This window comes from Grampus griseus (genome assembly GCF_964374135.1).
Source record: "Grampus griseus genome assembly, chromosome: 8".
Classification (NCBI taxonomy): domain Eukaryota; kingdom Metazoa; phylum Chordata; class Mammalia; order Artiodactyla; family Delphinidae; genus Grampus; species Grampus griseus.
Window position 1 is genome coordinate 15,934,043 of NC_139002.1, and position 26,563 is coordinate 15,960,605.

Below are 26,563 nucleotides of genomic sequence, written 5' to 3' on the forward strand. Positions count from 1 at the left end.
CTTCAGTCCCGAGATTCACTCTCCTCTCCCAGCCCCTGAAATCCTGGAACTCGAGGGGTCCTTCAGAGGATGGCAGCCAGGAACACACGTCAACCCGAGCTGCCGGCCTGTTCCCTGCTCAGATTTCCTGTAACCGGAACGGAAGTGAGTAGGGCAAATCAGACGCTGCCAGCCAGGCCTGAGAAAAGATTGATGTATTTTTTTTTTTTCCTTTTGAATTTCAACCCCCAAAATATTCCAGCAAAAAACCCGGGGGCGGTTGGCCTGGGTCTCCTTCTATGAGCGTCAGCCGCCCAGGAGGACGGTGGACTTGCCCACACCCAGGCCACTGCCAGCCCACGTCTCCCCTGCTCGGCCCGGGAGGGAGAGACAGTGGAGCTGGCCGGGAAGCTGGGAGGTGGGCCAGGGGAGCAGTGCTTTGGGGTCAGAAGTTGGGCTGAGGCTGAGGGGTGCGGGCGAGCTGCCCAAGTGCAGTCACCTTTGCTCAGTGACGGAGCCTCGAAGCTTGGCCGGGGCTGAAGGAACTACACGGGTGTGGGTGAGGCTGGCGAGGCGGGAGGGCTGCGGCCGGCGAGCTGGGCGAGGGCGGGGCCGGGGGCCAGCCCTCCACCTCTAACTGATGATCTGCCGAGGTCGGCCGTAGCCTGTCATGCCAGCCTGGGAGGCCCCTCTGTTGCTGCCCATCTGTAGGCCGATGACATGCTTTCCCTCCTGCAGTTGGCTCTCTGTGAATTCCCTCTTATGCTCCTGGGCTTTCCTAGGAGAGGAGGAACCAGGTCAAAGACTTGCCAGGACTGTGTGTTTTCCAGCCATCTTTGGTTTCCTGTGTTACTTCCTAGGCCGATCCCATTCCCTCCCCATTTCACCACTCGTTTCCTTATCTAGCTTGCCCCACAGCACAGGCTATGGAGACTGGCTGAGACAGGAGGGTAGAAAGGGAGGAGTCAAGAAGTAGTAGGGACCCATTTCCCCCCATCCTAGACTTTCAGTTCATACCTTCCTGGCTATCTGCTTCCCCAAATCACTGTACTAAAGGGTTAGCCCGTCTCCTGCAGAGACCCAAGCTCAGGGTGCAGGGAAACCCTGGTGGCCGCGTACTTCATAAACCAGTTGGGATCTCCACGGTATTGTCCATCGTTCTTGGTCACTGCCAAGCTGCCCAGGGCCATCAGGGTCCTCTGCACCGCTGCCAGGTCTTTGCCTGTGAGTAGAGAGAGGGGAGGGGAAATGATCTTCAGGACTGTGTAAACAGGACTCCAAGGCAGAGCCTGCCCACACCTCTCAGAAAATTGGCCAACCCGGGGCAGAGTTGGTCCCAAAATCGAAAGAGGCACAGTAGATCCCAGGGTACGCCCTTGCGGGTGTGGGGTTCTCCTGGCGTATCCCACTCCTGCTGTGCAGAGCCATCATCATGGCAGTTTTGATCATCCCTCGTCCCTGCCTCACCCTCCTGTCCCCCACCTGCCTCCACCCCTCTTCTCTCTGTACCTTCAAAGAGGTCAACAGTCTGGAACATGTCAGTCTTGGTGACACCATAGTCCTCAGCTGCCTTCAGGAACTGAGCCACCTGCTCCATCTGCTTGAAGACCATGGACGGCGGGTTCTCAGGCACCTTCACCGGCTTGGAGCCATCCGGATACAGGCTGTTGACCAGCTTGCTCAGAATCTGCCGGGTGTAGAAGGTAGCTTCGCACTCGGTTTGGGGGTTCTGCCCCACAACTCCGGCAGGATGGCATGGACCCAGCCCCCCTGCCCCGGGTGCCACTCACCACGCCATTCTTCAGCCAGACCTGGAAGCCCACACGCCCACGGTCTGGGCGCCCCACGTCGGGGCCGCACTGCGCTATGATCCACTCCACCAGCCGCTCCTCTATCTCCTCGTCGTACTTCTTCTCGATTTTGGATTGCACTTCACGGCTCATGCCGTAGGAAGGACCCTTGTTGGCCATGTTAGCGGGGAGCTAAAGCAGCACAAGCCGGAGGAGGGAGAGGCTCAGAGAACAGCTCTGCTGTCCCTGGTGCCGGGCAGGTCTTCCAGCTCTGTGTTGGGCAACCACCCTAGCCGGTTATCTACCTCCCCTTGCTTCCTGGTTTTGTTTCCATGGCACTGCTCACCCGGGCCAGCTCATCCCCTCAGTCCACGGAGCCTCTCTGAACTTGGAGGCCAGATCTTTGGCAGTCTAGAGCAGGAGTTAGTAAACTTTTTTGGTAAATAACCAGACAGTCATTTTACTGATGGTCATATTTTAGGCTTTGCAGGCCATAAGGTCCCTGCCACTGTAGCACCAAAGCAGCTTTAGGCAGTGTGTAAACAAGTGAGCATGGCTCTGTTCCAATAAAACTTTATTTACACGAACAGATGGCAGGCTGTACTTAGCCCATGGGTTTGATAACCCCTGGTCTAGAGCATTCTTTCTTTGCCAAGATTGACCATGGAGGCACTGCAGAGGCCTTTCGGAAGAGGTCACATTGCCCCTCAAAAGAAAGCCAGCAGATGTCTTTGTCCAGTGAGGCGGTTTGGCAGCTCTGCCCAAAGTTATGGAGGTTCCCAGAAGTGGGAACTCCAGCACTCAGCCTCTCTACCAGCTCAGCTCAGCCTCCTGCCTGCAGCTACAGAGGCCGAAGCTTACCCACCCCTGGAAAGGGCTAGGAAACCAGCAAAGCCCAAGAGCTTTGGGCCAAGAAGCTGCATTTCCCCGGGGAGCCAGATGAGCGAGGGCTGCGAGCTGGCATACCCACCGGCTGGCCCTCGTGCCCTCAGGCTCTCACCACGGTGGGAGCCTGAGTAACCAGGAAGACAGAGCTCTCCAGGGACGTGAGCCAAGAATCTGCCAACCAGAGCATGGGAAGCCCTCCCCGTCCAGACCAGCAGCAGCTGCTGCCTTAGGGCCTGGGGCTGGCCTCGCTCAGGAGAGCCCTACCAAGGGAGGGGAGGCTGCAGGAGCAGGGCCAGGCAGGCAGGCCGCTGGGCAGACCAGCATGCGGCCAGCCAGGAGGAACCTGACCTGCCTCAGGTATCACCCTGGGGTGGTGCTAGAGTTCACCCTTCGAAGAGGAACCAAACGAGGCCAAACCATCCCCTGGCCCTCAGAGAGGTCGGAGGTTGGGAGGAGAGAATGGTCTGCGGATGGAGGTAGTCAGCGCGTTTCCTCAACTCCCTGTCTTATCAGAGCTGAGTCCCTCTCCCCACCCACCCCCAGGGGAGGCAGTGAACATCATCGCTTCACATGGGCCCAGCTCAGCCGCCAAACTGCACTTGCCCGGCCCTTCTTTCCCTGCAACCGACAACTCCTCTGAGCTCGAATGCCCCGTCTCTGCAGTGAGGATAATGTTATCTACCCCAGAGGGCTGGGAACATTCCATGAGGCCCTGTCTGTGGCTACCGAACACACTGCCTGCCCCTCAGCGGAGCTCCTCAAAATGTCAGTCCTTTGTCCCCAGAGCTGGTCTCCTGGTAGCGACCTGGGAGAGCCAGCCCCTGACCAAATGGTGAAAAACAGTAAGTGTTCTTCCAGCTGCAGCCTCCACCCCTGTTCAAAATCATTCCCTGAGGGGACAACGAAATTTGAGAGGAAGAACAGAAGAAGGGGGCTTCCCTGGTGGCGCAGTGGTTGAGAGTCCGCCTGCCGATGCAGGGGACACGGGTTCGTGCCCCGGTCCGGGAGGATCCCACATGCCGTGGAGCGGCTGGGCCCGTGAGCCATGGCCGCTGAGCCTGCACGTCCGGAGCCTGTGCTCCGCAACGGGAGAGGCCACAGCAGTGAGAGGCCCGCGTACCGCAAAAAAAAAAAAAAAACAAAACAAAACAGAAGAAGGGCTCCTCTAAATTCCAGCCACTGGGCAACTCACTTCTCTCTGAGTCTGTTTCCTTATTTGTAAAGTGAGGGCCAAAGAATTCAAAGGCCAAGTCCCTCCCTTCCCCACCCCGCTGTGTGTCTCATCCCTGCTTCCCAACCTCCCGAGGACTCCTGGGTGAAGAACTGTGGTCAAAATACACAAGCAGCTGGGACCAGGCCATCCTTCGTCTTGGCCTCCCACCCTCCCTCCTCATCTCAGCCTTCACCGTCCCATCCCAGGAAGGCAAGGTGCATCCCTGTGGTCCAGGCACCACCACCCTCCCCACCTTCCATGCCCAGACCTTCTTGCCTTCCCCTCCCCACCTCCCCTCCCATCTGCCTTCCCCTCCCAGACCTCGCGCTGGGCCCGTGAGGAACAGGGTGCCAGCAGTGTGTCCCCCACCCCTAGCTTCCGGTCTCAGGAGATTCAGGACAGTCAAGGTGTCAAGGCTCACAGTGACAAGTACACAAAGTTGCGGCCCCTAGATCCAGAGACAACATTTGGGTTTTGATCAGAACAAAGAAGGGGGATGAAAGGCACCCCCGCCTCCCTCCTGGTAGAGTCTGAAAGTGGAGGGTTCCAAGAATCCCTCAAAGTCCTCTGACAAAGCCCTCCCCAGGCCCACCTTGGAGCTGCTGGGGAGGGGAGGGGTGAGGAGAGGGTGAGGGTGAGGGCGGCAGGGCGGCCCACCCAGGGGCCTTTCTAGGCAAAGCCCCCTGGGACAGGATAGACAGGGCAGCCTGAGGCTCTGCTTTGACCCTCCTAGCCTGCGGCTCCATCAGCCTCCCCTCCCCTGAGAAAAATACAAGCCCAACTGCAAAGCTGGCACCAGCAGGAACCCAGAAAAACTGGCAGAACCAGGGGTCTCTGCAGGACTGCTGTGCCCCTCTCTCTTCAGAATAAAACACAGCACGTAGGATGCGCACACGTGGATCTGAGAAGGCAAGAGGGGTGGCTCATCTGAATTCTGGGGACAGAGGAGACCTTTCCGACTCACTGCTGCCCTTTGAAGAGCCACCACTGAGGGGAAGCAGCCAGACCCTAGGGGAAGGCCCTGCCCGCACCACCCAGGCTATCATTCCAAAGCTCCTGGAGGTGCTCACCCCCACTCCTCTGCCCAGGGTGGGGGTGGGAGGGGCTCCCACTCAGAGTATGGAGGGAGCTGTGTGCCTGGAAAGGCAGCTCTCTCACTGGCCCTGCACCCTGCCACCCCAGCCTGTTCCAGAAGACGAGTCTTGTGGTCCTGCCCACTGCCGCAGTGGCTACCCAGGGGCTCTCTGATGCTGCTCAGGACCTGGGGACCCACCCGTGGGACACTGCTCCCCAGCCCTGGTGTACCACGCGCCTCCTCACCTCCTCGGACATCCTCCCAGGTAGATAGCAGACTACAAGACCTGGGTCTAAACCAACACCACCTGGAGCCTATCACACCCCCGTGGGTGTGACTATGGCTGAAAATGGGGAGCCTCCCTCACCCCAGTTCCCAGGTTTCCACCATCAATCCCTCTGCACCAGCCAAGTCTCCCTGGGCATTTCAGTGAGCCCAAGGCTGCCCAGTCTAAGAGATACGGGACTCTGGCAATCCCATCCCACCCATCAAGCTAGGACCAGCTCCGCAGGTGGAGATTAGGAATGCGTGCTGGAAGAGGGTGGGCTGCCCCAGGCAGGGCACCTGAGGCCTTGCCAGCGATACACCCACCGCTACTGCCAAGCCCAGCCCAACTCCCCTCCATCCCCGGGACAGATGTACTTACAGGCGTTCCTTGGTGCTCGCAAGAAGGAGTGAGCTCTGTCTGGACTTGGAGAGACAGGACGGGACGCTGGCTGGGTGAGGGGTTTAAAGGGCTGCCACCGCGGTGATGTCAGCCTCCCCGCTGCTGGCTCGCCCCGGTCCCCTCCCTGCTAGAGGAAACTGGCTCCTTCTCCACCCCCAGCCCCCCCAGTGACTCCACACAGGCTCCATATTTGGGGAAAGACACCAAGTTGGAGCAGTCTACCGGGGGCTGCCCGAGACATTCTCTGCGTGCTTTGGAGATGGAGCGGGCGGGGGCGGGGCCGCGCTGCCGGCGGGTAACAGCCGGGAAAAGCCTTTTATGGACAGGACCGTGAAGGCTTTCCCTGCTGTCTGGACTTACGGCTGCTCCTTCAACACTGTTTCCTGCCTCCGAGTTTGAGGGGAGGGGGAAATTCAAGAGGGGGCCGTCCAGGGAAAGAGGAAAGAGGCTAGGGGCCCCCCTCCCTGAGGTTTGTGGGGGACTAAGCAGCCACGCTCTCCTCCAGGGGCTTTTGGCTCCAGTGGGAGATAGGAACTCACCTTTACTGAGGACGGGCTACATACCGGGCACTTTGCACATCCGCTCGTTTCATACTCACAGCTGCATCGTGACAGCGAAATTACTATCCCATTTTACAAATGAGGAAACAAGGGCTCGGAGTGCATCTTACCCAAGGTCACGTGGTAAGTCTTGAGTGGCAGAACCTGGGCATCCCTGCCGACCACCCCGCCCCCTGCTCAGGTTAAGTTTACAGTTGGGGTGGGTCTTGAGTTCCACGCTTTAGCTGGGGGTGGGATTTGAGGGTTCCGCAACAGCTCAGTTGACCCTGGCCCCATCCAGGGGGTCTCTAGGGCCTGAGACACCAACACTGGGGTAGGAGGTTCAGAGGCTGCTGTCATCCCTTCCTCCCTTTTAAACAGTCCCTACCTACCCTGGAAAACAGACTGGACCCCATCACCCAGGAAGGAGACCTGCTCAAATCTTGCTTCGGGGGTGGTGGTGGGGTACCGGGAACGGATAGGAAGTGAAGAAAGGTGAGAGGCCCCCAGTGGGGTCTCTGGCCTGCCTGCTGTGGCACCACCCCATCCTAGGGCAGCCTGGCAGGGAGGGGCTAACACTCTCCACCACACACCCAGCACCACCAGGAGAGGGACGGCCGGGCCAGGCAGTCTAGGGAGGGTCTGCCCACCACAGCCAGCTCCCGACGCCAGAGCCTAGTGGCGCGAAGAGCTATATTGCCCCCTAGTGGCATCTGCGGGGAAGAGCACGGAGAGGAGCTGGGGATCGGCTAGAGAGGAGCCCAGACCTCCGGTTGTGTTCTGAATTCACCAGCTTCCCCGCTCCCCGCCCGCTCCCACCCCCACTCGCTCCCCATCTTGTCCTCCTTAGCCTGCGGAAATCTAAATCAACCTTCCAGGGTCATTTCAAATCTCCTTCCTCTTGGAGCCTGCATGTCATCCACATGCCCACTCTCCCACCATCCATCACCATCTGGTGTTTCCAGAGTACCACCTGTCCATTAAAGCAGGTCAGGGAGTACTGCCTGTGCCTGCGGCCTGCAGCCCGCCGAGCTGGGAGAGGCTCAGATCAGAAGTGAAGCTCGTCTGACTGGTGGGTGGGGACCAGGTGGGCAGAGGCTGCTGCCATTTGCCAGGTAAGGGGAGACTCTCGGAGGTGAGATGGCACAGCTAAGGCTTTTTCACTACGCTATCCTCTCCACCCTCATGGCACCTGGCATGGAGCAGGCCCCTGGTAAATGGTGACTGAATTGATGCCGTTGCTCAAAGGAGAGAAAAAAAACGTGAGGGCATCGAGGGACTGCTATTCCCGATGAGACTGGGGCTTGGAAGAGAAACGTAGACCAGAAGACCTGGGAAATGGGGGCGCCCTGCCCCACCTATCATTCTCAACATCTTCACCCAGAAAGAGGGAGCAAAGATGGGCCCAAGAACTGCATCTGGTTGTTTCTTTAATTGAATGCAGACTCATTCATAGAAAACAGAAATGCAACCATAGCATGGAAAGACATTAAACGGAGCTCTGAAAAAAGATCCAGACCCTCCCTCCTCCTCTCCCCAGCCCAAAGGAGAGCTATAAAAACAAGCTGAGGAGAATAAAACACATTCCCATCCCCAAGGCAGAGGCCCGACCTGACCTCCCCCGACCTTGGCATCTAGAACAGACCAGGTAGGGCGAAGAGGATCCAAGGCGCAGAGCAGCCAGGGGAACCGGAGCTGGGGCAACTCAGTGTAAACTCCAAGATTTCATATGTGTGCATGTGTGCGACTGACACAGAACTTGGCTGAAGACTGGACGGAAACTTAGAAGCCAGCCCTGGGTCCTAGAGTGAGGCTGGACCAGGGACATAGAGGGGAATGTCATGTCCCTTCCCTGAGCCCCTTTCTAAGATAGGCACTGGGGCTCCCGTGGCCGTGGAGGCGGTGGGCCGGGCTGGGCTCTTTGTATCTCCCCTCCTTCGCCTCTGGACATTCTCGGGCAGTGTCAATGGCACTGAAAGGCCCCCAACTGGGGCTTGGCAGGACTAAGGGCCTGGAAAGAAAAAGGAAGGGAAGGAAAGTGAGTTGCTTTTTCCCTCCAATCCTGGTGCCAACATCAGTCTGGGAGCTGACGGGATACGAAAGTGACCTCTGAATTCAGTCCTTCGATCAAAGGTGGTTCTGACAATGTGGGCTGACGCTCGTTGCTAAAGAGCCAGCCCTGAGCACAGGTCAGAGGTAGGAGGCAGCACTGCCTGGGACCCCTCGCAGGCCTTAGCACCAAAAGCCCAGCACCAGCTGGCCGGTCCCCAAAATCCGACAGCCCCATCCATCCTGGCTGAGCTGAGTGGGCAGTGATGGCAGCCAGATGCAGACCCAGGAGTAGTGGAGAGAACCCTGGTGCAGGACAGAGAATCAGGCCCCAGACCAGGGCCCTGGAGTGGAAGCTCGGGGAAGAAGAAAGGGCTTCGGGTCCCAGGCCAGGGGGGAGGGGAAGGATGGGCAGAATGCAAGGCATGAGATGGGCAGGCAACACTTCCCTCCTTTCTTCTGCAGATGACAAACAGAGAGCTGACGGACGGGGACCTGCGGAGGGCCCCAACACTGAGAAGAAAACAGCAATTTGGCCAACATCCAGGGTTTCAGGGGGGCAGGCCTCCTCCCCGGCAGAGGGCAGGAACAAGGCGCAAGGCCACCCTGTGACTGTCCTGGGCCAAGCCTGGGCTGGACCTCGCTGTCCCACGGCCACCTGGCACTGGGCAGCAGGGCTGGGACTCACGCCCCTGGCACTACGGAGGCTCTGGGCAGTGCGGCAGAGGAGCTAAGGGCCCAGTGAGAGAAGCAAGGGCCCGGCTCCCACTAGAAGACGTAGATCTTGTCCCGCTGCACTGTGTCCAGGTCGTCGTCCAGTGTCAGCAACACCTGGAGGGCGGATGCGGAGTCAAGCCCAGGAAAGGAGGCCACCTCCGCCTCCTCTCCAGCCTCCCCGACATACCAGGAATGACCCAAACATGGCGATGGAGGAGAGGAAGTGCCAGATGTCGTGGTCATCAAAGAAGTCGAGGAGGATGCAGTCCCGGTTGTGCTCCCGGGACTCTGCAGGGGTTTTCTGGGGTGGAACAGGGAGAGCTGCCTGCTGACACCGCCCAGGGGAGGCTGGGCCAGACCAGCTCCCATCCCCTCCAGGCACTCTCTGTTCCCAGTTCCCAGCCCCAGCCCTAGGCTGGAGAGCACCTTTTTTTTTTTTTTTTTTTTTTTGTGGTACGCGGGCCTCTCACTGTCGTGGCCTCTCCCGTTGCGGAGCACAGGCTCCGGACAAGCTCAGCGGCCATGGATCACAGGCCCAGCCGCTCCGCGGCATGTAGGATCCTCCCGGACCGGGGCATGAACCCGTGTCCCCTGCATCGGCAGGCGGACTCCCAACCACTGCGCCACCAGGGAAGCCCGTGGAGAGCACCCTTTTTCAGGCTCACCCCTTGCCCTCATCTCCCACACCTAAGAATTGGCCTTTAGTTGCAGACTGCTCCCTGAGAGCACTGGTCATGATTCCCTTGAAGGACTAGAAGGCCACCAAAGCCTCCTAACTCCGTTCCCTGCCTTGGACTCCGCCCCCGGCTCCAATCAGTCCTCCAGGGCTCCTCCCGGCTCAGTTTCTCTCCAAAGCACTATTGTCAGCTCACACGGCCCCGCCCGAGGGTGATAGTAGCCAGGACCTGTGGGCCATGACCCGAGGCCCTCGAGGTCCGCCATTATCTCCCCAACCTCCGTCCAGCAAACACTGGCTGGACCTCACTCTGTGTCTGGGGGCCGTCCGTGCCATATGCTGAGACCACAGAGATGACCAAGAAAGCTCCGCAGCGCCCTCAAGGAGCTCACGGTCTTTACCCGGCTCCCAAGCGAATGCAGTCACTGACCCCTAAGCTGCCTCTGCCTCGTTACTCAAGTCACGGCACCTCTGGGCCACAGGGCCCTTCCCCATCAGCCAGGGTCTCTAAAGGCCAAGAGCAAGCCCTGCCTCCTCTAAGCAGCTTTCCTGGACCTCCTAACTCACAGAAGCCTTTCTGTCCTCTGCCCTCCTACACATCCCCTACCTGTCTAGTCTATTACCCTTCATTGTACTATATTGTAAAGAAAAGCCAGGAACTGACAGTCTCTCTCTTTCTGGAACTAGATTGTAAGTGCTTCAAAGGCAGAGACGCTGCCAGACGTCGTTCTGATCACAGCAGGTGCCCTACGAGGCAGAGGGAAGAGCCTGACACCTCTGGCTTCAAACCCCAGCTGTGCCACCACTGGTTGTGTGACCTTGGGCAGGTCACTGGGTCTGTCTGAGCCTCCACTGCCTCATAAGTAAAATGGGGATACTTCCACACTGGCATGGTGAACGGTAGGAGGACGAAATGAGAAAGCAGCTGTGAAACGCACGGGCGATGCTCACAAACAATTTTTGAAAAGAGAACTGGCTGTTTGTGGGCTCACGATGAGCCTGTGGGCGACTCCCGTAGCCTCTTGGCAGGAGGACCACTCACCTGCCAGGTGCTGAGCCCCTGGAAGAAGAAGAAGAGTGCAAAGCCCCAGACCACCGAGGTGCAGATGATGCAGAGCAGGGGAATGAGCTTGATCCTCTCCCCGCTCCGGAGCTGGGGGGAAGATGGGGAAGAGCAGCCTGAGGGCCCTGCGCCACTTCCTGGCCTGCCCTGGAAGCGCCGTCCCAGGCTTTCAGGATGGATGCTTTAGGAAGCCTTCCTGGATCCATCCCATCACCCTACACAGCTCAACTGGTCCCCACACTAGCAGCCTGGTGTCCTCACCCCTGAGGCCCACCCTGGCTGGGCCTCCATCCATGTGCCCAGAACCCTGTGCTGGGGGGTGTACGGCCTGGGGGCTCCTCTCACGGTGGATGGCACGAGGGGCCCTTGGGAAGCACCTAGCCCTCGGAGGCCCAAGCCCAACACAGACTCAGCAAGCCCCACCTCCTCAACCCCTTCTCCACAGAACGGGGCTCTTGCCAGCTGTGGCCTCAAGTGCTACCAGTTCTACGGGCCATACTTAGAATACAGAAGGGGCTCAGGAAACGGGTCTGAGGATATAGCTGGCTCCCGGGGAGTACGTGCAAGAGACTAGCCTCTCCCCTCCTCAAGACTCAGTAGCCTGGAGGGATGGACAGAAAAATTCTCACTCCCTCTTGGTGCTGCCCCAGGGAGGCTGTGCCCATCTCCCTCCCCACAAGGCAGAGCCGCTGGCTGAGGGGCTCAGCCAGCCCCGCTCACCTTCATAATGATGTAGAAGGCAAAGTAAAGAAGCAGGTTGCAGATGCCGATGGCCAACAGGTAGGAGGCAAAATCATTGGGACGCATGATGAGCCCATAGGCAGCCCTGGCAGGAGGGAGGAAGAGCTGGTGAAGCAGGGGAGGAGCAAGGAAAGGGCTCTCCCTCCCCACCAACCCATGTTTTATGAGGATGTGGGGCTGGGTTCAGAGGCCCACAGAAGATTCTAGAACCCCAGGGGCCAACACCTCTCTCTCCAGCCCCCATGTCTCATGCCCAAATTTGTCCATGTTCCCCACAGAAGCCCATGGCTGGCCAAGCGCCGAGCTGCCCACCCAGCCTGGCTACACAGATGATGGCCGGACTCACAGTGACCAGTTGATAATGTTGCCCATAACCAGCAGCACCATGCGGTCCTGGAGGGAAGCAGAGACAGGGGAACTGAGAGACAGGGAGAGAAGTGGAGGGAGCCCCGTCAGAGGGTCCCCACCCCGCCCCTGGGCTCTCAGCTGCGCTCCGAGTGCCCCCCAGTGGAGGGAAGAGGAAGAGTGGAGATAGAGGAGGAGGGGCCCGGGGAGCTGGGCAGGTACCACGTAGAGGGGCCCGCTGCACTGCCGGATGCAGTCCGTGTAGAGCACGTGGAGAATGCGACGGCAGATCCCCGAGTCTATAAGAAGGGAAGGTGCTGAAAGGCACGGGCACCCTTTTGTCCCGGCCCCTGGTCTGTGCCAGCTGAGAGGACCCAGGGCCTCTCGGGGGCACAGCTGTGCCAAGGCCTCATTGAATTCCGTACCCAGTGACTCCCCTGGGCCCCCTGTGAGAGGGCAGAACCCAAAAGCCTCCCGTGAGACCAGGTCCCCGAGGCCACCAACCCCAGCAGGCCCCAGGCGAGCGCTCACCCAGCTTCCAGCGGCCCATGTAATAGAGCTGTGTGCTGAGGAGCAGGGTGGCAATGATGTGAATGACCGAGAAGATGACCCAGAATGCTGTGTTCCCTTTGCCGAAGACCTGTTGGGGCCACCAAAGGCAGGGCTGAGGAGAAAGCTGCTCTCCCGGCCCGCCCTTCCTCTGGGAGAGCCGGCTCTAAGCCCACCAGGCTGGGAGAGCACTTTAGGGAAGGAGCAGGGCTCTCTCCTGCAGGGGTGGACGGGGGTGTGTGCACACGTGTGCACCTTTCCTACAGGTGAGCAGAGCAGGCCGGGGCCTCACCACGCCCAGCACAGAGAAGAAAATGACGATGGCCAAGCAGGCATAGGCGCTGTAGGCACTGGCGTTGATGTCTGGGTGCCGCTTCTGGTACAGCTTCAGCATGCAGAGCCCCGCGATCATGTACATGAATGACGTGTCTAGGTGGAGGGACGTGGATGTGAGCTACGGAAACATCTGCGGAGCCCGGGCATGGAACCCCGGTCCCCACACCTCGTCACAGCCACTGAGCAAGCTGGTGGCGGGCTGGCGCTTGAACTGCAGCTCCTTAACTGTCCCTGCCACGCCCCACTGCCGCCCCACTGGCTGTCACCCACAGTCTGACTTCCCCTGACGACAAGGACAACTTAGTCCGAGCACTCTGAGGTCGGGGACTGCATCTTAATTATCTTTGTTTTCTCAGTGCGTGCACGTGCCTTTCCACAGGAAAGGCTTGACAGATGTATGAAACAGCATCCAGACGCTTATGTTCTACAAGCTAGGATGCGTGTTCACACAGGTCCTCCAGCCCTGGAGTCGCCCACATGGCTGTATCTTGGGGATCCCAATCCCTGCGGGTGAATGGGGGTGGCAGACTCAGGCAGATTCCTGTTGAGGTTCAGCCAGGGAAGAGGGAGGCCCCGCTCACCAAACTGGAAATTGGTATAGTTGGGGCAGACGTGATAGCAAGCGCTAAGGAGCCCCTCCATCATCAGGGCCGTGCCCATGGCATAGAAGAGGCCAAAGTGCTTGGGGATCCCACATTCCTGTTGCGGAGAGAGTAGGGAAGGGAGAGATGAGGTAAGGCGGGAAGGGAGGAAGGAAGGGGCCCTAAAGAGGGAGATCATGAGAAAGGAGTGGGATGGGGGGTAGAGTGGGTATTTAGCAAGGGCAGGGCCGGGCTGGGCACAACAAAGCTGGGCAGGATAAGACTGGACAGGGCTGGGCAGGGCAGGGCTGGGCAGGGCCAGGCTGGGCTGGGCTGGGCAGGGCAGGGCTGGGCAGGGCCAGGCCGGGCCGGGCTGGGCAGGGCTGGGCAGGGCTGGGCAGGGCAGGGCTGGGCAGGGCTGGGCTGGGCTGGGCAGGGCAGGGCAGGGCTGGGCAGGGCAGGGCAGAGCAGGGCTGGGCAGGGCAGGGCAGGGCTGGGCTGGGCTGGGCAGGGCTGGGCAGGGCAGGGCTGGGCAGGGCTGGGCAGGGCTGGGCTGGGCTGGGCTGGGCAGGGCTGGGCAGGGCAGGGCTGGGCAGGGCTGGGCTGGGCAGGGCAAGGCAGGGCAGGGCTGGACAGGGCTGGGCAGGGCAGGGCTGGGCAGGGCTGGGCTGGGCAGGGCTGGGCAGGGCTGGGCAGGGCAGGGCTGGGCAGGGCTGGGCAGGGCAGGGCTGGGCAGGGCTGGGCTGGGCTGGGCAGGGCAGGGCTGGGCAGGGCTGGGCTGGGCAGGGCTGGGCAGGGCAGGGCAGGGCTGGGCAGGGCTGGGCTGGGCTGGGCTGGGCTGGGCTGGGCTGGGTAGGGCTGGGCAGGGCCCTGCCTGCTAGGAAGGGTCTGGGCCTGAGGCCTCAGCGGGCAGGCGAGCGCTCCTCACCAGGGCGTAGAGGTCGTTGCGCAGCAGGGCCCGGTTGTGGTTGATCTCGCGCTGCAGGATGACCAGCAGGAAGAGCAGCCCCAGCAGGATGTACCCCAGGTTGCTGAGGATGTTGTTGAAAGCGCTGGAAGGGGCGACAGCGGGCACGTTGCCTCGGCCTCATGCCCTGGCCACTTCCCCACCCGAGGCGGGCATTCGCAGAGCCCCTGCCCCTGCCCTGGTTCACCGTACGACGGGAAAAGGGGCCTCCTCCCAAGTGGATCCCCACCTGAGGTTGCCTAGAGGGTGGGCGCAGAGGAAGTTGTAGTAGCAGATGTCCTGGTTCCCTGTGACATTCACCACCTGCAGCGCGAGCAGGGAGGGGGCACTGCTAAAGTGCCTCAGTCCACAGCCTGCGCCACCACCAGTCACGTTCTGCAACGGATGGGAGGTGCCGCCACGGCCAGCAGGTGTGCGCACGTGACACCAGCAAGCCCCACTTTTGGTAAAGTCACTGCCCCCCTCGCTAGGTGTGGCTGAAAACCCTGAGGCATGACCATGACGGAGGTTCTTGCCCCACAGTACAGAGAAGAGGGAAGGGAAACCGAGACTTACAAAGTCCCAGCACTTTTGTTTCATAAATCCCCATGACCTGGGGGAGGGGCCACCACTGCTGGCATGCTGCCCCCATTTTGCAGATGAACCGACTGAGGCTCAGGGAGGTTGAGTGACTTGCTTAAGGCCACCGAGCTGGTAAGGCAGAGTTGGGATGGGAACCCAGGACCCATGACCTAGGACCTGTGCTGGCTCCAAAGCCGCAGGCTGGAAGGCTCTGCACTGGGGCATTGTCCCAGCATGGGGCAGCTCCTCGAGGGCATTTAGCTTGGGCCCTGGGGAGCCGGCCCCTGCCCACTCACCGTCTGGTAGGTGATCACCAGCTGCACCACAGGAAGTGCATAGAAGACAGCAATGGTGGCAATGTTCCTGAGGAGTGGGAGGGCGGCAGTGAGGTGGCAGCACCGAGGAAGAACCCGAGAACCCACCGCACCGTCCTGCCAATGACAGGAAGGCCGGCCTGCTCCCCCACTCACCAGAAGTAGATCTGGTACTTTTTCCGCAGGACGCGTTTGTCCTTGCGTGCCAGGTCAGCCACGCAGAGGTATTGCTGGGGAGAAGCTGGAGTGAGCCCCCTGCCCCACTGCCCCAGAGAAGCCCCTCTCGCCCAGGTTAGAGGAGGACATGGGGGGGCCTCCCTCCCACAGGCCAGAATTCCAGCAGGCCGAGTTCTGGGCGGTCCAGAGGGCTGGGAGCCGAGTCAATTTCCCCTGGAATCTGTGCCACCCCAGCAAGCTCCTTCCCTTTGCTTTCATAACATGCCACCCAGTGGCGAGATACGCTGGGGCTGAACACACAATCTCCCTTCCTTGGGAACCCGTGACCAGGGCCAACCCACGTGGGGTCACACCTTGGTGCGAATGACATTCTTGTCTGAATCGATGTCGGCCAATGTGTCATAGTCGTCCTCCTCCACGGAGCTCATGGAGTCCAGTCGTGGCCGGGTGCCCACAGGATCAAGGGAATGGTCTGGGGCAGAAAGGGGAGAAGGGTAACCTAGTGGGCACAGAACCCAAGGTCTGTCCCCACCCACCTGGGACAATTGTCACAATTACTAGGCAGTGGGAAGAGGCAAACTGTGGGCTCAGAGCGGGGTTAGAGGTGGGCTCAGGCCTGGGGAGGAGGTATCGGGTGCTCCTAAGTCCTTGAGGGCAAGGGTGGACTCTGCGAAGAGGCCACCAAACAGGGACCGCTCCAGCCCTGCCGCCTCACTGAGCTAGGCTTCCAGGCCAGGACACCGAGCAGACCCTGGGCCCCAAACACGAGCAGCAGGACTGAATTTGGCAGAAGTCACGCTGATTAGAAGATGCCCAGCTGTGTGGGTTCTGAGAAGACACTGCCTTGGCCCCCACTGGGTAAAGACCCAGTGGGCCCTGGGGTGCAGGCAAGGGTGAGAGGCTGCCTCCTCTCTAATCCTTTATCCTGTTCTTTTCTTGTGCCTTCGGAAGCTTCCTCCTGTAACCTTGCTGACCAAAGGCCCCCAGGGCCAGGACATGACACCCCGGCCCATGAGCCCCAGAAGGCCAGAGAGTGAGGTGCTGGAAAACACAACAGCCAACCAGAATATCTGGCCTGGGGGAGGCTGGGGTACCAGCTTGCCAGCATCAGGGGCCAGTGCCTGCCTATCTCAAAAGACACACGAGCTAGCAATTATTGGCATTAGATGGGGAAGCCATGCACAAAGCATCTTTATGGTCCTAGAGCCTTCTGGCTCCAGTCAACCGCCCTGGCAGGAGCTGATTGGTAGAGCAGCACTCGCCCTCCCCACATCTACCCATGGCAATGCACAGCTGCCGCATCTGGCCAAAGGGGAGGCGCCGCTTGAACTGGTCGTGCCCTTCAAAGGAAAGGGAAAGTTACCGGGGAAGTGGGACCAAGGAGGAAGGGATGAGGGAGGAGAGGGGTGGGGAGACAGCAAGCCCTTCCCTGGTTCCAGCGTCTGGCAGAAGAGGCAACCGCCCACCGTCACGGTTCGTGCAGCCAGCACCAGCCCTGCACCGCACAGCTCTGCCCCGCCTGGCCCACTCACCCTGGTAATTGTAGGAGAGGTCCCCAGGGCCCGCGCTGCCAACCAGACCATCGGTGGATCCAGTGGAGCCGGAACCATTCTCTGTAGGGAATAGTAAATGGTGAGGCAGGCAGAAGAGACCTCAGGGCAGGGGACTCTGGACCCGTCTCCAGGGGGCGCCGAGGAGGCCACCCTGGAGGTGGTGACCCGGCGAGTGGGCAAGCATGAGCTCAAGTGCGGACGCGTACCAAAGGAGCCGTAGTTGTAGCCCTCGTACGGGGAGCTGCCAGGGAAGGAATCGGCCAGGACCCGAGGGTGACCTGCAACAAGAAGTCAGGGACCCCTTACATTACCTTCCTCACCTGCAGGGTGCTACCAGGCTAAAATGAGAATAATGTACTAGGAAATTTCTTGCACATATTATAGTAGTTTAGTATTTAGCATACTGATTAATATTCAAAGCCCTTTGTTACCATGAAAAATTAAATATCATAGAGTATATTGTGGTTATTAAAGTATGTATGTATATACACTTTAAAGGTTTTTCAACAGAAATGTTAAAACAAATTTGCAATGCTTAATTATTCTGTTTCTAAAAATTCAATAAACTATAATTTATGAGTCATAAAAAAAAAGAAAAAGAAAGAAAGAAGTCAAGGACCCCTTAGCCTTGGAAGCAGAGAGAGGCTGCAAGCCAGGGAGAAGGGGGAAGGAAGAATCCAAAGAGAGACACAGAGGGGCCATGGCGGCAGCAAAGAATAAGCACCTATACCAGCAAACACCTATCCCACCACCACCACCTGCCCCATTGGAAACTCTCAGGCCCCTCTTTCCTCCCTAGAAAGACAGCAAAGTCAAGGAATTGACCATCTAAGTTACCAGCAGCAAGGACAGACCAGCATCGGCCTGCCCGGGTCCCACCCAGACACCCCTCTACTTCCCCTCCCCCTCCCCACTCTGGACTCCAGCTCCTCCGCCCACAGCACCTGGAGCTTACCAAGGAGAGAAGCTGAGAGAGAAGGTCCCAAGCAGGAGGGAGGATAGAGAGAGAGGGGTAGAAGAAGGGGAAAGAGAACGAAAGGTTAATAATCCCAGAGGCGGTGAGTCGCATTGTCTGAAGCGGCAGACAGCGTACCTAGACCCAGACACTGAATGAATCAAGTGACAGTCTTTAAGACGGGCACGTTAGGGACCAACAGGCACACTGCCCCAGGCCCATTTCCACCTACAGTGTTACTCCCTATCTGAACATCCAGAAGCCCTCAGTGGGACCTTCCTCCTCCAACCCCCAAGGGAACCATCCACCACTATCCCCACCAAACCACAAAGCAAACAGCCCACCAACCCAGACCCTCTGGAGGTACCGCTTTCTGGGCAGGCTCGGTCCACGGCCACCAGAAGGCTCTTCTTCCTCTGCCTGCAGGGACGGAATCCAGAGACAAACCAGAAGGGCAGCCGGAGGATCCCTCCTATGCTGGGCTGGCCTGCCTTCCACCCTCTCCACCCCATAACCCTGTCCTCCATCCATGATCCCAGGGGTCCTCCCAGGCTGGGAAGCAATGCGGGGTCTCCCTGCTTGGGAAGAAGGTTGAGGGGAGGGGTTGGTTTCCAGAGCAGAGGCCCAGGGACCTCAGACCCTCACAGGGACCTGCATTCCTATGCCTCGTGGTTGGAGATTATCCAGGGCCACACAGATCCTGCCAGGCCATTTCCCCGTGCCTGACCTACCCCAGAGCAGGGGAGGGCCCAGCGGTCCCACTTTACCTCCAGTTCTCCCAGCAGGCCAGGAGCACGGTAAGCAGGTAGAAGGAGAGAAATATGCCCAGGCAAAAGAGCATACCGCCAACATAGGCCTCGGCTGTGGGCAGGGAAGTGGGAAGGAAAATACACCAGTACTTTCCACGCCTGCCCATCACAGCACGCAGGGCCCAGGCTCATCTCTCTCCACGTCTCCCCTCGGGTGGAATGACCCAGCCAGTGCCAACAATATGCCAAACTCGACATGATTCCTGGCTCTGCTCACACAGTTCCCTCTGCTAGAACTTTCTCCCCTACTTCTTTCTCCAAGACCCCTCCTTGACTTAACCTTCAAAACACAGCTGAGGAGCTGTGTCTTCTAGGAGGCTTTCTCTGCCCTGACCTCCCACAGTGACTGTCCTGGGTTCCTCACAGCCTCCAGCACCCTGCATAGCAACAGGCTCTAGACAGGGGCACCCTGAGGACCACAGCTAGAGCACAGCACCAAGCACACAGAAGGGACTGGAAACAAATGTGCTGAATAAGGAATCCATGCAGGAGAGGCAGCTTCTTTCCCCTTCTGCCACAATCCTTTATTTTTATCTTATACTTTCCAGTTTACAAAGGGCTCTATTCAATCACTCAGTAAACATTTATCGAGCATGACTAAGGGGCCTGGAACTTTCCTACTAATTTTGTGCTAAGCCGACTTAGTGAGGCTAATAGAGACTAACATTCTATTACTCCTGTTACAGAGATGGGGAAACTGAGGCTCAATGAGATTACACTGCCCACAGTGGCAGAGACAGATCTAGATCTCAGTCCCTCCATCTCTTTACTCATGGATGCTCCAAAGCACATTACTCACCCTCCCGCCGCTCCCTCCCCCCACGCGCCCCCCCCCCCCCCCCCCCCCCGTCATGAAGCCCTCCAAGACCACTCCTCCTTCCTACCCTGTCAGCCTGCTCGAGTAGGTCCTCCTTACCCTTCCCATTCAGAGAACACTCCCTACCCCAGGCCTGAAAGAAGAGCCAGTGGCCAGGCCATCCCCACTCAGCCACCCACACTCACACGTGACTGCTCGAGAGACCAACACTGACAGGGTTTTCTGGCGGTGCCCCTGATCGACCGGTTCATCTGGAAGTAAAATGGCAAAATGGCAAACCAGCGCCTGCCTGGAGCTTGGCTAGAGTTGGTGGGACCAGGCCTGGGAGAGTCTGGAGCCAGAAACCCACATCCCATCAGATCCATCAATCAGCCACACAGGCTCTTTTACCTCCCGGGAAGTGTCCAAGCCCTCCCACCCCTGGCCAGGCCCAGGGCACAAAATGTACCTTCTACAAAGGGGTAGAAAGGCAGGGAGCCTCCACAGGCTTGGTCTTCAGTTTTCACCACCACTACCACGTAAAAGCTGTTGCTGGGGAAGTCTTTGCGCTGCAGGATGAGGACGGTGATAATGGCAATGATGGTGACGATGAGGAGGATGGTGAGGACAGTGATGACGAAGATGACTGCCATCATCACAGCACCGTCATCATTTGTCATCGCCATCACCATCCTTTTCTGAATACCTAACCCTGTCTGGCCTGAATACATAGTGTCAGGCCAGACACTATGCTAAACTCTTTGCTCATATATTATTTTATTGAATCCTCACAAAGATCCTTATGAGTGAGTACTATCATTATCCCTGTTGGACGTTAGCTTAGGGTCACACTGCCAGTAAGTGGTAGAGCCAGGATCGTCTGACTCCAGAGCCCATACCCTGCACTAACACTACTGCCAGGTGAGCAAATGAGGGTATGCCCCATCATCATGGAACACATGGGTGCCCTATTATAGCCTGGGCAACAGTCAGGAGAAAAAGTGGAGGGGCCGTGCTGCCTCCGTCAGCTGCACAACTAGATATCGTGAGCTGAACACATGCCTCTCCCTCCCTGCCCCCAGCACAGGTTTTAGCCTTTGCCAAGGCAGCCCTCAACACCAGCCAGGGCCCTTTCCTCTCCCAGCTGTGGTGAATGACGTGTACAGAGCAGCCATAAAGGGTACTCTGCTCTTTCCTGTCCCCAAAGGCAACTGGGATTGTGATTCAATGCTTGCATGTATCAGGGAACCCAAAGTCTCAGGGACTGGACGGCCAAGACTCAGTCCTGTGGGTAGGGTAGGAATGGGGCAGGGGAGAAGAAGAGAGGGTTAGGAAAGCTAACCACCTGGCCACACCCCCCAGTGGGCCACGCCCATTTCCTACCTGCACGGTGATGGCTGCCTTCTTGGTCATAGTCTGGTACATGCCAATGAAGGCTACGTTGTTGTCTAGGTCATAGACAGGGCACTACAGAGGGAGGAGGGGACAGACAGATGGGCAGGGTCCTGGGCCCTGTCCCCTCTCTTCAGCAGCCCTGCTATCCACTGGTGGAGAGTAAAAGGGCAGGTTACTTACCAGGACATCCTGGATGGAGATGACTGAGCAGGGGAAGGCCTTGTTGGAGGTCACCTTGACAATGACTGAGTCCACTCCTTCCGGGAACTCATACTTGAAGTACTGAGGGCATAGGGAGGGCGGGGAGAGCCCCATCCCATGAGGATGCTCTCTTTGCCCCTCTAGAAGGGAAGAGTGTGAATCCTCCCAGGGTTGGGCAGTGGAGGCTCTCTGGGAAGAAAGGCCTTGCCCACAAGCAGGTCCATTTCCCATACACCACTCCCCTCAACCTCAGCTGGGCACTCAGGACAGGGCCCAAGGGGCAAGTAGGAAAGATGGCAGCCAGACCCCATGTCTCTGCACTTCCTATACTGTCTGTCCCCCGCCACCTTAGGGCAAGTACTCCTGCTTCTAGAGAGTCCTCCACGGAGAGTACAACCAACCTGAAACTCCTGGCAAAGAGTGCTGACCACTCCCACCCCCAAGTCCAAGCTTCCCCATTTCTCCTCTGGAGGGACCGTTGACAGGGAGGTCTTACCTGGGGCTGCGCTGCCGTGGTATTAAAGCTGAACTGCTCTCCGGTCCTGTGGGGCAGAGGAGAGCCCCCCACCGTTACTCCCAGAGCTTGTGAAGGAGGCCAGTCCCGTGGCCCCCTCGCTCTCCCCTGCAGACCTGAGCACAAAGTCATCCATTCGGCTGACGCGGAGCTGGTACGTGGTGTTGACTGGTGACAGGGTGGACACATCCACGTAGAAGAACTGGACCTCGGACTCATTCTTGGTGGGGGGCTGACACAGCGTTCGTTCCACCTTTTGGTAGAGGTACTTGCGCTGAAACCTATGGTCCGAGGCAGAGATGAGACATGACTGCGGTTCCATGACAGCCAGCATGCCACTCCAGGGGAGCAGAGCCCCAATTCCTCCGCTCTGGTCCCACTACCTCCCTACCCCACCTCCACTAGGCTGACAAGCTCCAGGTCAGCTGGCTGGGCCCTTGTGCCGTTGACCAGCCTCCTGGCTCGGGGAATGGGGAGGAGAAACAGAGGGGCACCCAGGTGGTCGGGGGCCCTGGACAGGGCCCTGAGTGAGGCTCTGGGCAAGGCCTGGCCTGGGCCTACCCCCCCTCCCTGGTCCCGGGTCCTACTCACATCCCTCGCAGGATCAGGGGCACCTGGAAGGACACCACCGCCTCCTTCTGGCGGACCACAAACAGCAAAGGAGCCCCCTTCTGCTTGTTCAGGACATTCACGGACACTCTCACGCCCTCTGTCTGCAAGATGACACGGAAATGTCCCTCAGTCGAGCCCGTGGTGACTCTAATTCTGCCACGGGAACACATGGCTCCAGAGACTGTGAGCTCTGCCCTCCCTCAAGCAGACGGCTTTGTGCTTTCCCCATCCAGGTGGAGCTGGGGAGCTACTTATGCCCCTTCATCTGCCAGGGCAGCCCCCAGACTCCAGGAGGGACTTAGGGGAGAGGATGGGAAACACAATGGAGACCTCAGGCAGCCCCAGCATACCCCATTGCTATAAAAGTTCACGGATGCACATGCCTGCACACACATGCGTCTGCACACACGTGCATGTACACACATGCGCACACACAGGGACACGGGAGAGCAAGAAGTGCTCCCCAACCTTCTTCCTTGTGAGCCAGGAAGTTCCTATTCTACAACTCATCTGGCAGCCAGAGGCCACGGGGAGGTGGGGAAACAGGGATCGTTGAAAGCCAAGAAGGCCAAGTTCTATCCTTAGCTCTGACCAAGGGATAGGGCTGTGGAAAAGTCACTTCACATCTCTGAGCCTCAACATCACCCTCTATAAAATGGAGACACTCCCACCATTGGCACTATGGAGGAAAGTATATAGGACAGTCGGAGCTTAAAGAAAAAAATAAGATAAAATAAACGCTGGGATTGCTTGTTATTGGGCTGCTGAAACCCAAGCCCTTAGGGCAGCACCTCCCAGACGGATAGAGGCCACCGTTCTCAGGGTAACCCCACATATGGGGGCAAAAAGAGAAAGGACTCTAAGTTGGATGAGATCAAACTTCAGAGAACCAGGCACTGAAGGCAGATCCTGGCCTGCCATCAAAACCCAATCCCTCCTCATTCTGAAAAAAAAAAAAAAAAAAAAAAAATCAGATTCCCATTCTGAACTCCACCACTTCTTAGTAAATCCAGTCCTGGTGAGAGCTGAGCAGGAGACCGTGAGCCAGGCTGCAAGAGTGCTCCAAATCTCAGCCCTGCCTGGGGTCTAGGCTTCCCAGACCTAGCTGTGCCCATGTTCAACTCACAGCTGGGGAGAAATGAAAGAGAAATCAGGGTGAGGAAGCTTCTCCACGGTAGGCAAACTCCTTCTCCCCTCCCACCCAACCTGGGGTTGGCTGTATCTCCACCACCTTCAACTTACAAGGCCAGCTGTCTTTCCAAGGGAAGGAAGAGGGCTGGGAAGTTCCCAGCAGTTAACGCAGCCTGGGAAGTCCTGCATTCATTTCCCTGGGGAGTCTCAGCTATAACTCCCTGGAGGCAGAGCCTTTCAGTTTGGGCCTGTCTCATCCCCCTGGGGTTTTCTGGGCCAAGCCCAGTAGCAAGCCTGCTTCCTTGCTCCCAGACCCCACAGCACTGTCAGACTCTGGGTGCTGGGTAGGGAGCAGGCCAGTCCTGCTCAGACTACAGCTGGTAGAAAGGAAGGGATCAAAGAGAAGATGGGAAAGAGGCAACTTCAGAAACTGTCCACTGGTAGCTTCAGAACAAACATCCCTGGCAAAGGAAGAAGGGCTGGCAAGAGGGTCCAGCGTGGTTCTGGGAAACCCAGTGGGGCGGCTGTTCTTGGGGACTGACAGCATCGCGGAACCCTGGTCCGCTAGCCCACTCACCACCAGCCCCGAGCCCAGCCCCTTCCCTCACCCGGTTGCGGGTCACAGTATGGTTGAAGGTGTAGATGTTGACCAGCTCGCTGTTGACTTCATCCACGTAGGTGCGCTCAAACTCGGCGTCTTTCTGCGAGACGTTCTTAGGCCCCAGAACCCCCAGATGGCTCTCGACCGAGGCCACCAAGAGTGCCAAGAAGGGCAAGCCCAGAGCGAACATGGCCCCGGCCGGGCGGCAGTGGCGGCGGCAGCGGCGGCGGCGACGATAAGCGACAGGTCACCTCCAGGGCGGGTTGCGGCTCTGGCCGCAGCTTCCAGCATCTCACCAGGACCAGAACTTTAACCTCGGCCTGAGATTAGGAAACGGTCCCTCCCCTGGAGCCGCAGACGCGCTCTCAGCGGCCAGGGAGGGGTTGGGGCGGCTGGGAGGGGGTGGGGAGGGGTTGGGGTACGGGCCACAGGAAGGGGCCCCAGCTCGCGAGGGGCCGAGCACGGCTGGGAGACCCGGCGGACGCCCGCCAGGGCCGTGACAGCCCGGAGGCGGCTAGTTGCTGGGAGCCTGGAGACGCCGGGAAAGGGGAGCGAGGGAGGGAGGGAGGGAGGGCGGAAGGGAGCGGAAGCCGGCGGCGGGGTCGGCCGCGAAAGGAGGAGAGTCTGAGGGTGAGGGGCGTGATAGGTGGTAGCGACCCGACGCCGCGCGGCGCGGCGAGTTTCTGGGGCGCCGGCTTCGGTGCTCAGAACTCCGGGGAGTGAGCAACGCCGCGGGGCGGTAAACAGCGGGGCTGCCGGCCCGCCCGCTGACGTCAGGGGAAACTGACACAGATTTAAAGGGCCAGGCTTCGGCTTGGGTCTTAAAGGGGACGCCGCTTTCCAGCTGGAGGCCTTCTCCCACTCCTATCCTGTTACCGGCTCCTCTTTCATTATCCCGACCTTCTCTGGAAGCTCACTTTGGATTAGATGGATGTTTCCGTGAAGGATCTCCAAGTGTTGGATTCTTGTTGACAAATTCTCTTTTTCACACGTAAGGGTCACCCTCACCCCCACCACCACTGCCATTACCACTAACATCCTCCACCCCTGGGACGTTTTTTTTTCCTCCCAATTATCTTAAGAAAAGAAAAATTTCTAAGAACTAGGAAACTGCCCGTGGAGGGGAAGCCGAGACAGAAATGCCCGAGAAACCCTGTGCGCTCCCGCCTCCCACTGCAGCGGCCACACAGCTTCAAGGATGCCTTCAAGCTCGAAGGGCTGTTTCTCTTCTTCTCTGCTGGGGCAGCTACAAAGCTCGTTGAAAGAAACTTCTACAAAATAGTTTGGCACCACGTCTCAATGAGCTTAAAGAGCTTTACACTCTTTGACCAAATAATTCCACTTCTAGGATGCTATCCTAAGGAAATAAGAAATACAGATAAAAAAAAAGTGTGGGCAAATATCCTTATCACTGTGATCCTTATAATACAAAGCTTAAAGGAAACAGCTTAAATGTCCATAATGAGGGAGTGCTTAAATGTACTATTATCATGAAGCCATTGAAAGTGATGCTTAAGACATTTAGGGACATGCAAGCAGAGAATTCAGGTTATGACACTATATAAACAGTATGTTTTCCAAATACATAGACATGCATAGAAAAACGTTGAAAACTGCATAAAATTTAGCAATGATTACCCTTGAATTACAGGTGGCTTTTTAAATAACATGTATCGGGCTTCCCTGGTGGCGCAGTGGTTAAGAATCTGCCTGCCAATGCAGGGGACACGGGGTCCGGGAAGATCCCACGTGCCGCGGAGCAACTAAGCCCCTGCACCACAACTACTGAGGCCACGCACCACGACTACTGAAGGCCGCGCCTAGAGGCCATACAGCGAAGCCACCACAGTGAGAAGCCCATACACCACAACAAAGAGTAGCTCCCGCTGGCCCCAATTAAAGAAAGTCTGCGCGCAGCAACGAAGACCCAATGCAGTCAAAAATAAATAAATAAAAATAAATGTAAATAAATAACATGTATCATATCATTTTCCTCTAATTCCAAAAGTATAGACAAGTTCAGGAAAGAAAGAAAGAAAAAAAGAAAGATCACTGGTTGGATGGTCTTTACGTTTATTTAATATATTTTTAAAATTTATAAATTTTCTACAATGTACACAAATTCTAAGAACATACCTAAGACAAATTAGATATGTTTAAAGGGAAAGAAAGGCCACCTCTGAAGTTGTCAGATACCCTGATGAAGCCACCTAGGCCATTGACTTGTCAGGGTTCTCTTGCTTGCAAGATTCCAGCAGCCTCAGTCCCTGCCCCTGCCTCACTACCTGCGCATTGTTCCAGTCAGGACTATTTTAGCTTATGACCTGTTATAAATATGTATTCATTCCTGCAATAAATATTTAATGGGCACCTACTATGTACCAGGTACTGTTCTAGTTATACTGGGCAAACAGTGAGGGAGAGAATTAGACCTAGCCCCTGCCCAGGCATTCATACGTGAGGATGAAGAACAAAAGCAAGCTGCAGGGGCTAGAGAACTCTAGAACCTTAGCAGACTCCTGGGCCAACCCCTCATTTTACAGATAGGCAGAGCGAAGCCCAGAAAAAGTCAGCTCATGAGTAGTTCACTAAAGTCCCCTGTGCCTTGGTCCAGAACTCTATCCCACATATCTATACAAACCTGAATCGGAATCAGAGGACCCTCAGGATTACAAGAGGTATCTTCTCAATGAGCCCTCCATGCAGTCAGCAACCCAGTGTGGAGAGTCAATGTAGATTTCCACATTCCAACTGCACTTCACTTTTTCC

The 26,563-nt window shown here is 57.7% G+C and overlaps 2 protein-coding genes across 4 annotated transcripts; both read right to left on the minus strand.

Moving 5' to 3' along the window:
* Positions 1–173: 173 nt before the first annotated feature.
* TAGLN (transgelin) lies at positions 174–5,738 on the minus strand. Its single transcript, XM_082659771.1, has 5 exons — positions 5,592–5,738; positions 1,770–1,961; positions 1,489–1,666; positions 1,099–1,201; positions 174–757 (listed from the first exon to the last, which is right to left on the minus strand). Exons 2-5 carry the CDS (start codon positions 1,947–1,949, stop codon positions 613–615), a joined length of 606 nt encoding a protein of 201 aa, XP_082515897.1. The 5' UTR covers positions 1,950–1,961; positions 5,592–5,738; the 3' UTR covers positions 174–612.
* A 1,887-nt stretch (positions 5,739–7,625) lies between these two features.
* SIDT2 (SID1 transmembrane family member 2) lies at positions 7,626–24,121 on the minus strand. 3 transcript variants are annotated; one of them, XM_082659188.1, is made up of 28 exons: positions 23,802–23,886; positions 23,052–23,190; positions 22,042–22,163; positions 21,567–21,731; positions 21,433–21,478; positions 20,916–21,017; positions 20,724–20,807; positions 19,810–19,909; positions 19,547–19,612; positions 18,503–18,596; positions 18,103–18,155; positions 16,987–17,058; positions 16,760–16,840; positions 16,505–16,567; positions 15,581–15,699; positions 15,207–15,280; positions 15,033–15,099; positions 14,405–14,478; positions 14,137–14,260; positions 13,209–13,326; positions 12,584–12,720; positions 12,274–12,382; positions 11,965–12,041; positions 11,744–11,790; positions 11,377–11,482; positions 10,636–10,746; positions 9,105–9,218; positions 7,626–9,031 (listed from the first exon to the last, which is right to left on the minus strand). In XM_082659188.1, exons 2-28 carry the CDS (start codon positions 23,175–23,177, stop codon positions 8,969–8,971), a joined length of 2,514 nt encoding a protein of 837 aa, XP_082515314.1. In that variant the 5' UTR covers positions 23,178–23,190; positions 23,802–23,886; the 3' UTR covers positions 7,626–8,968. The 3 variants fall into 3 exon arrangements, with proteins under 3 accessions (XP_082515314.1, XP_082515313.1, XP_082515315.1); XM_082659187.1 differs by lacking the exon at positions 23,052–23,190 and having other exon boundaries at positions 23,802–24,121; XM_082659189.1 differs by lacking the exons at positions 16,505–16,567; positions 23,052–23,190 and having other exon boundaries at positions 23,802–24,121.
* Between the last annotated feature and the right edge of the window lie 2,442 nt (positions 24,122–26,563).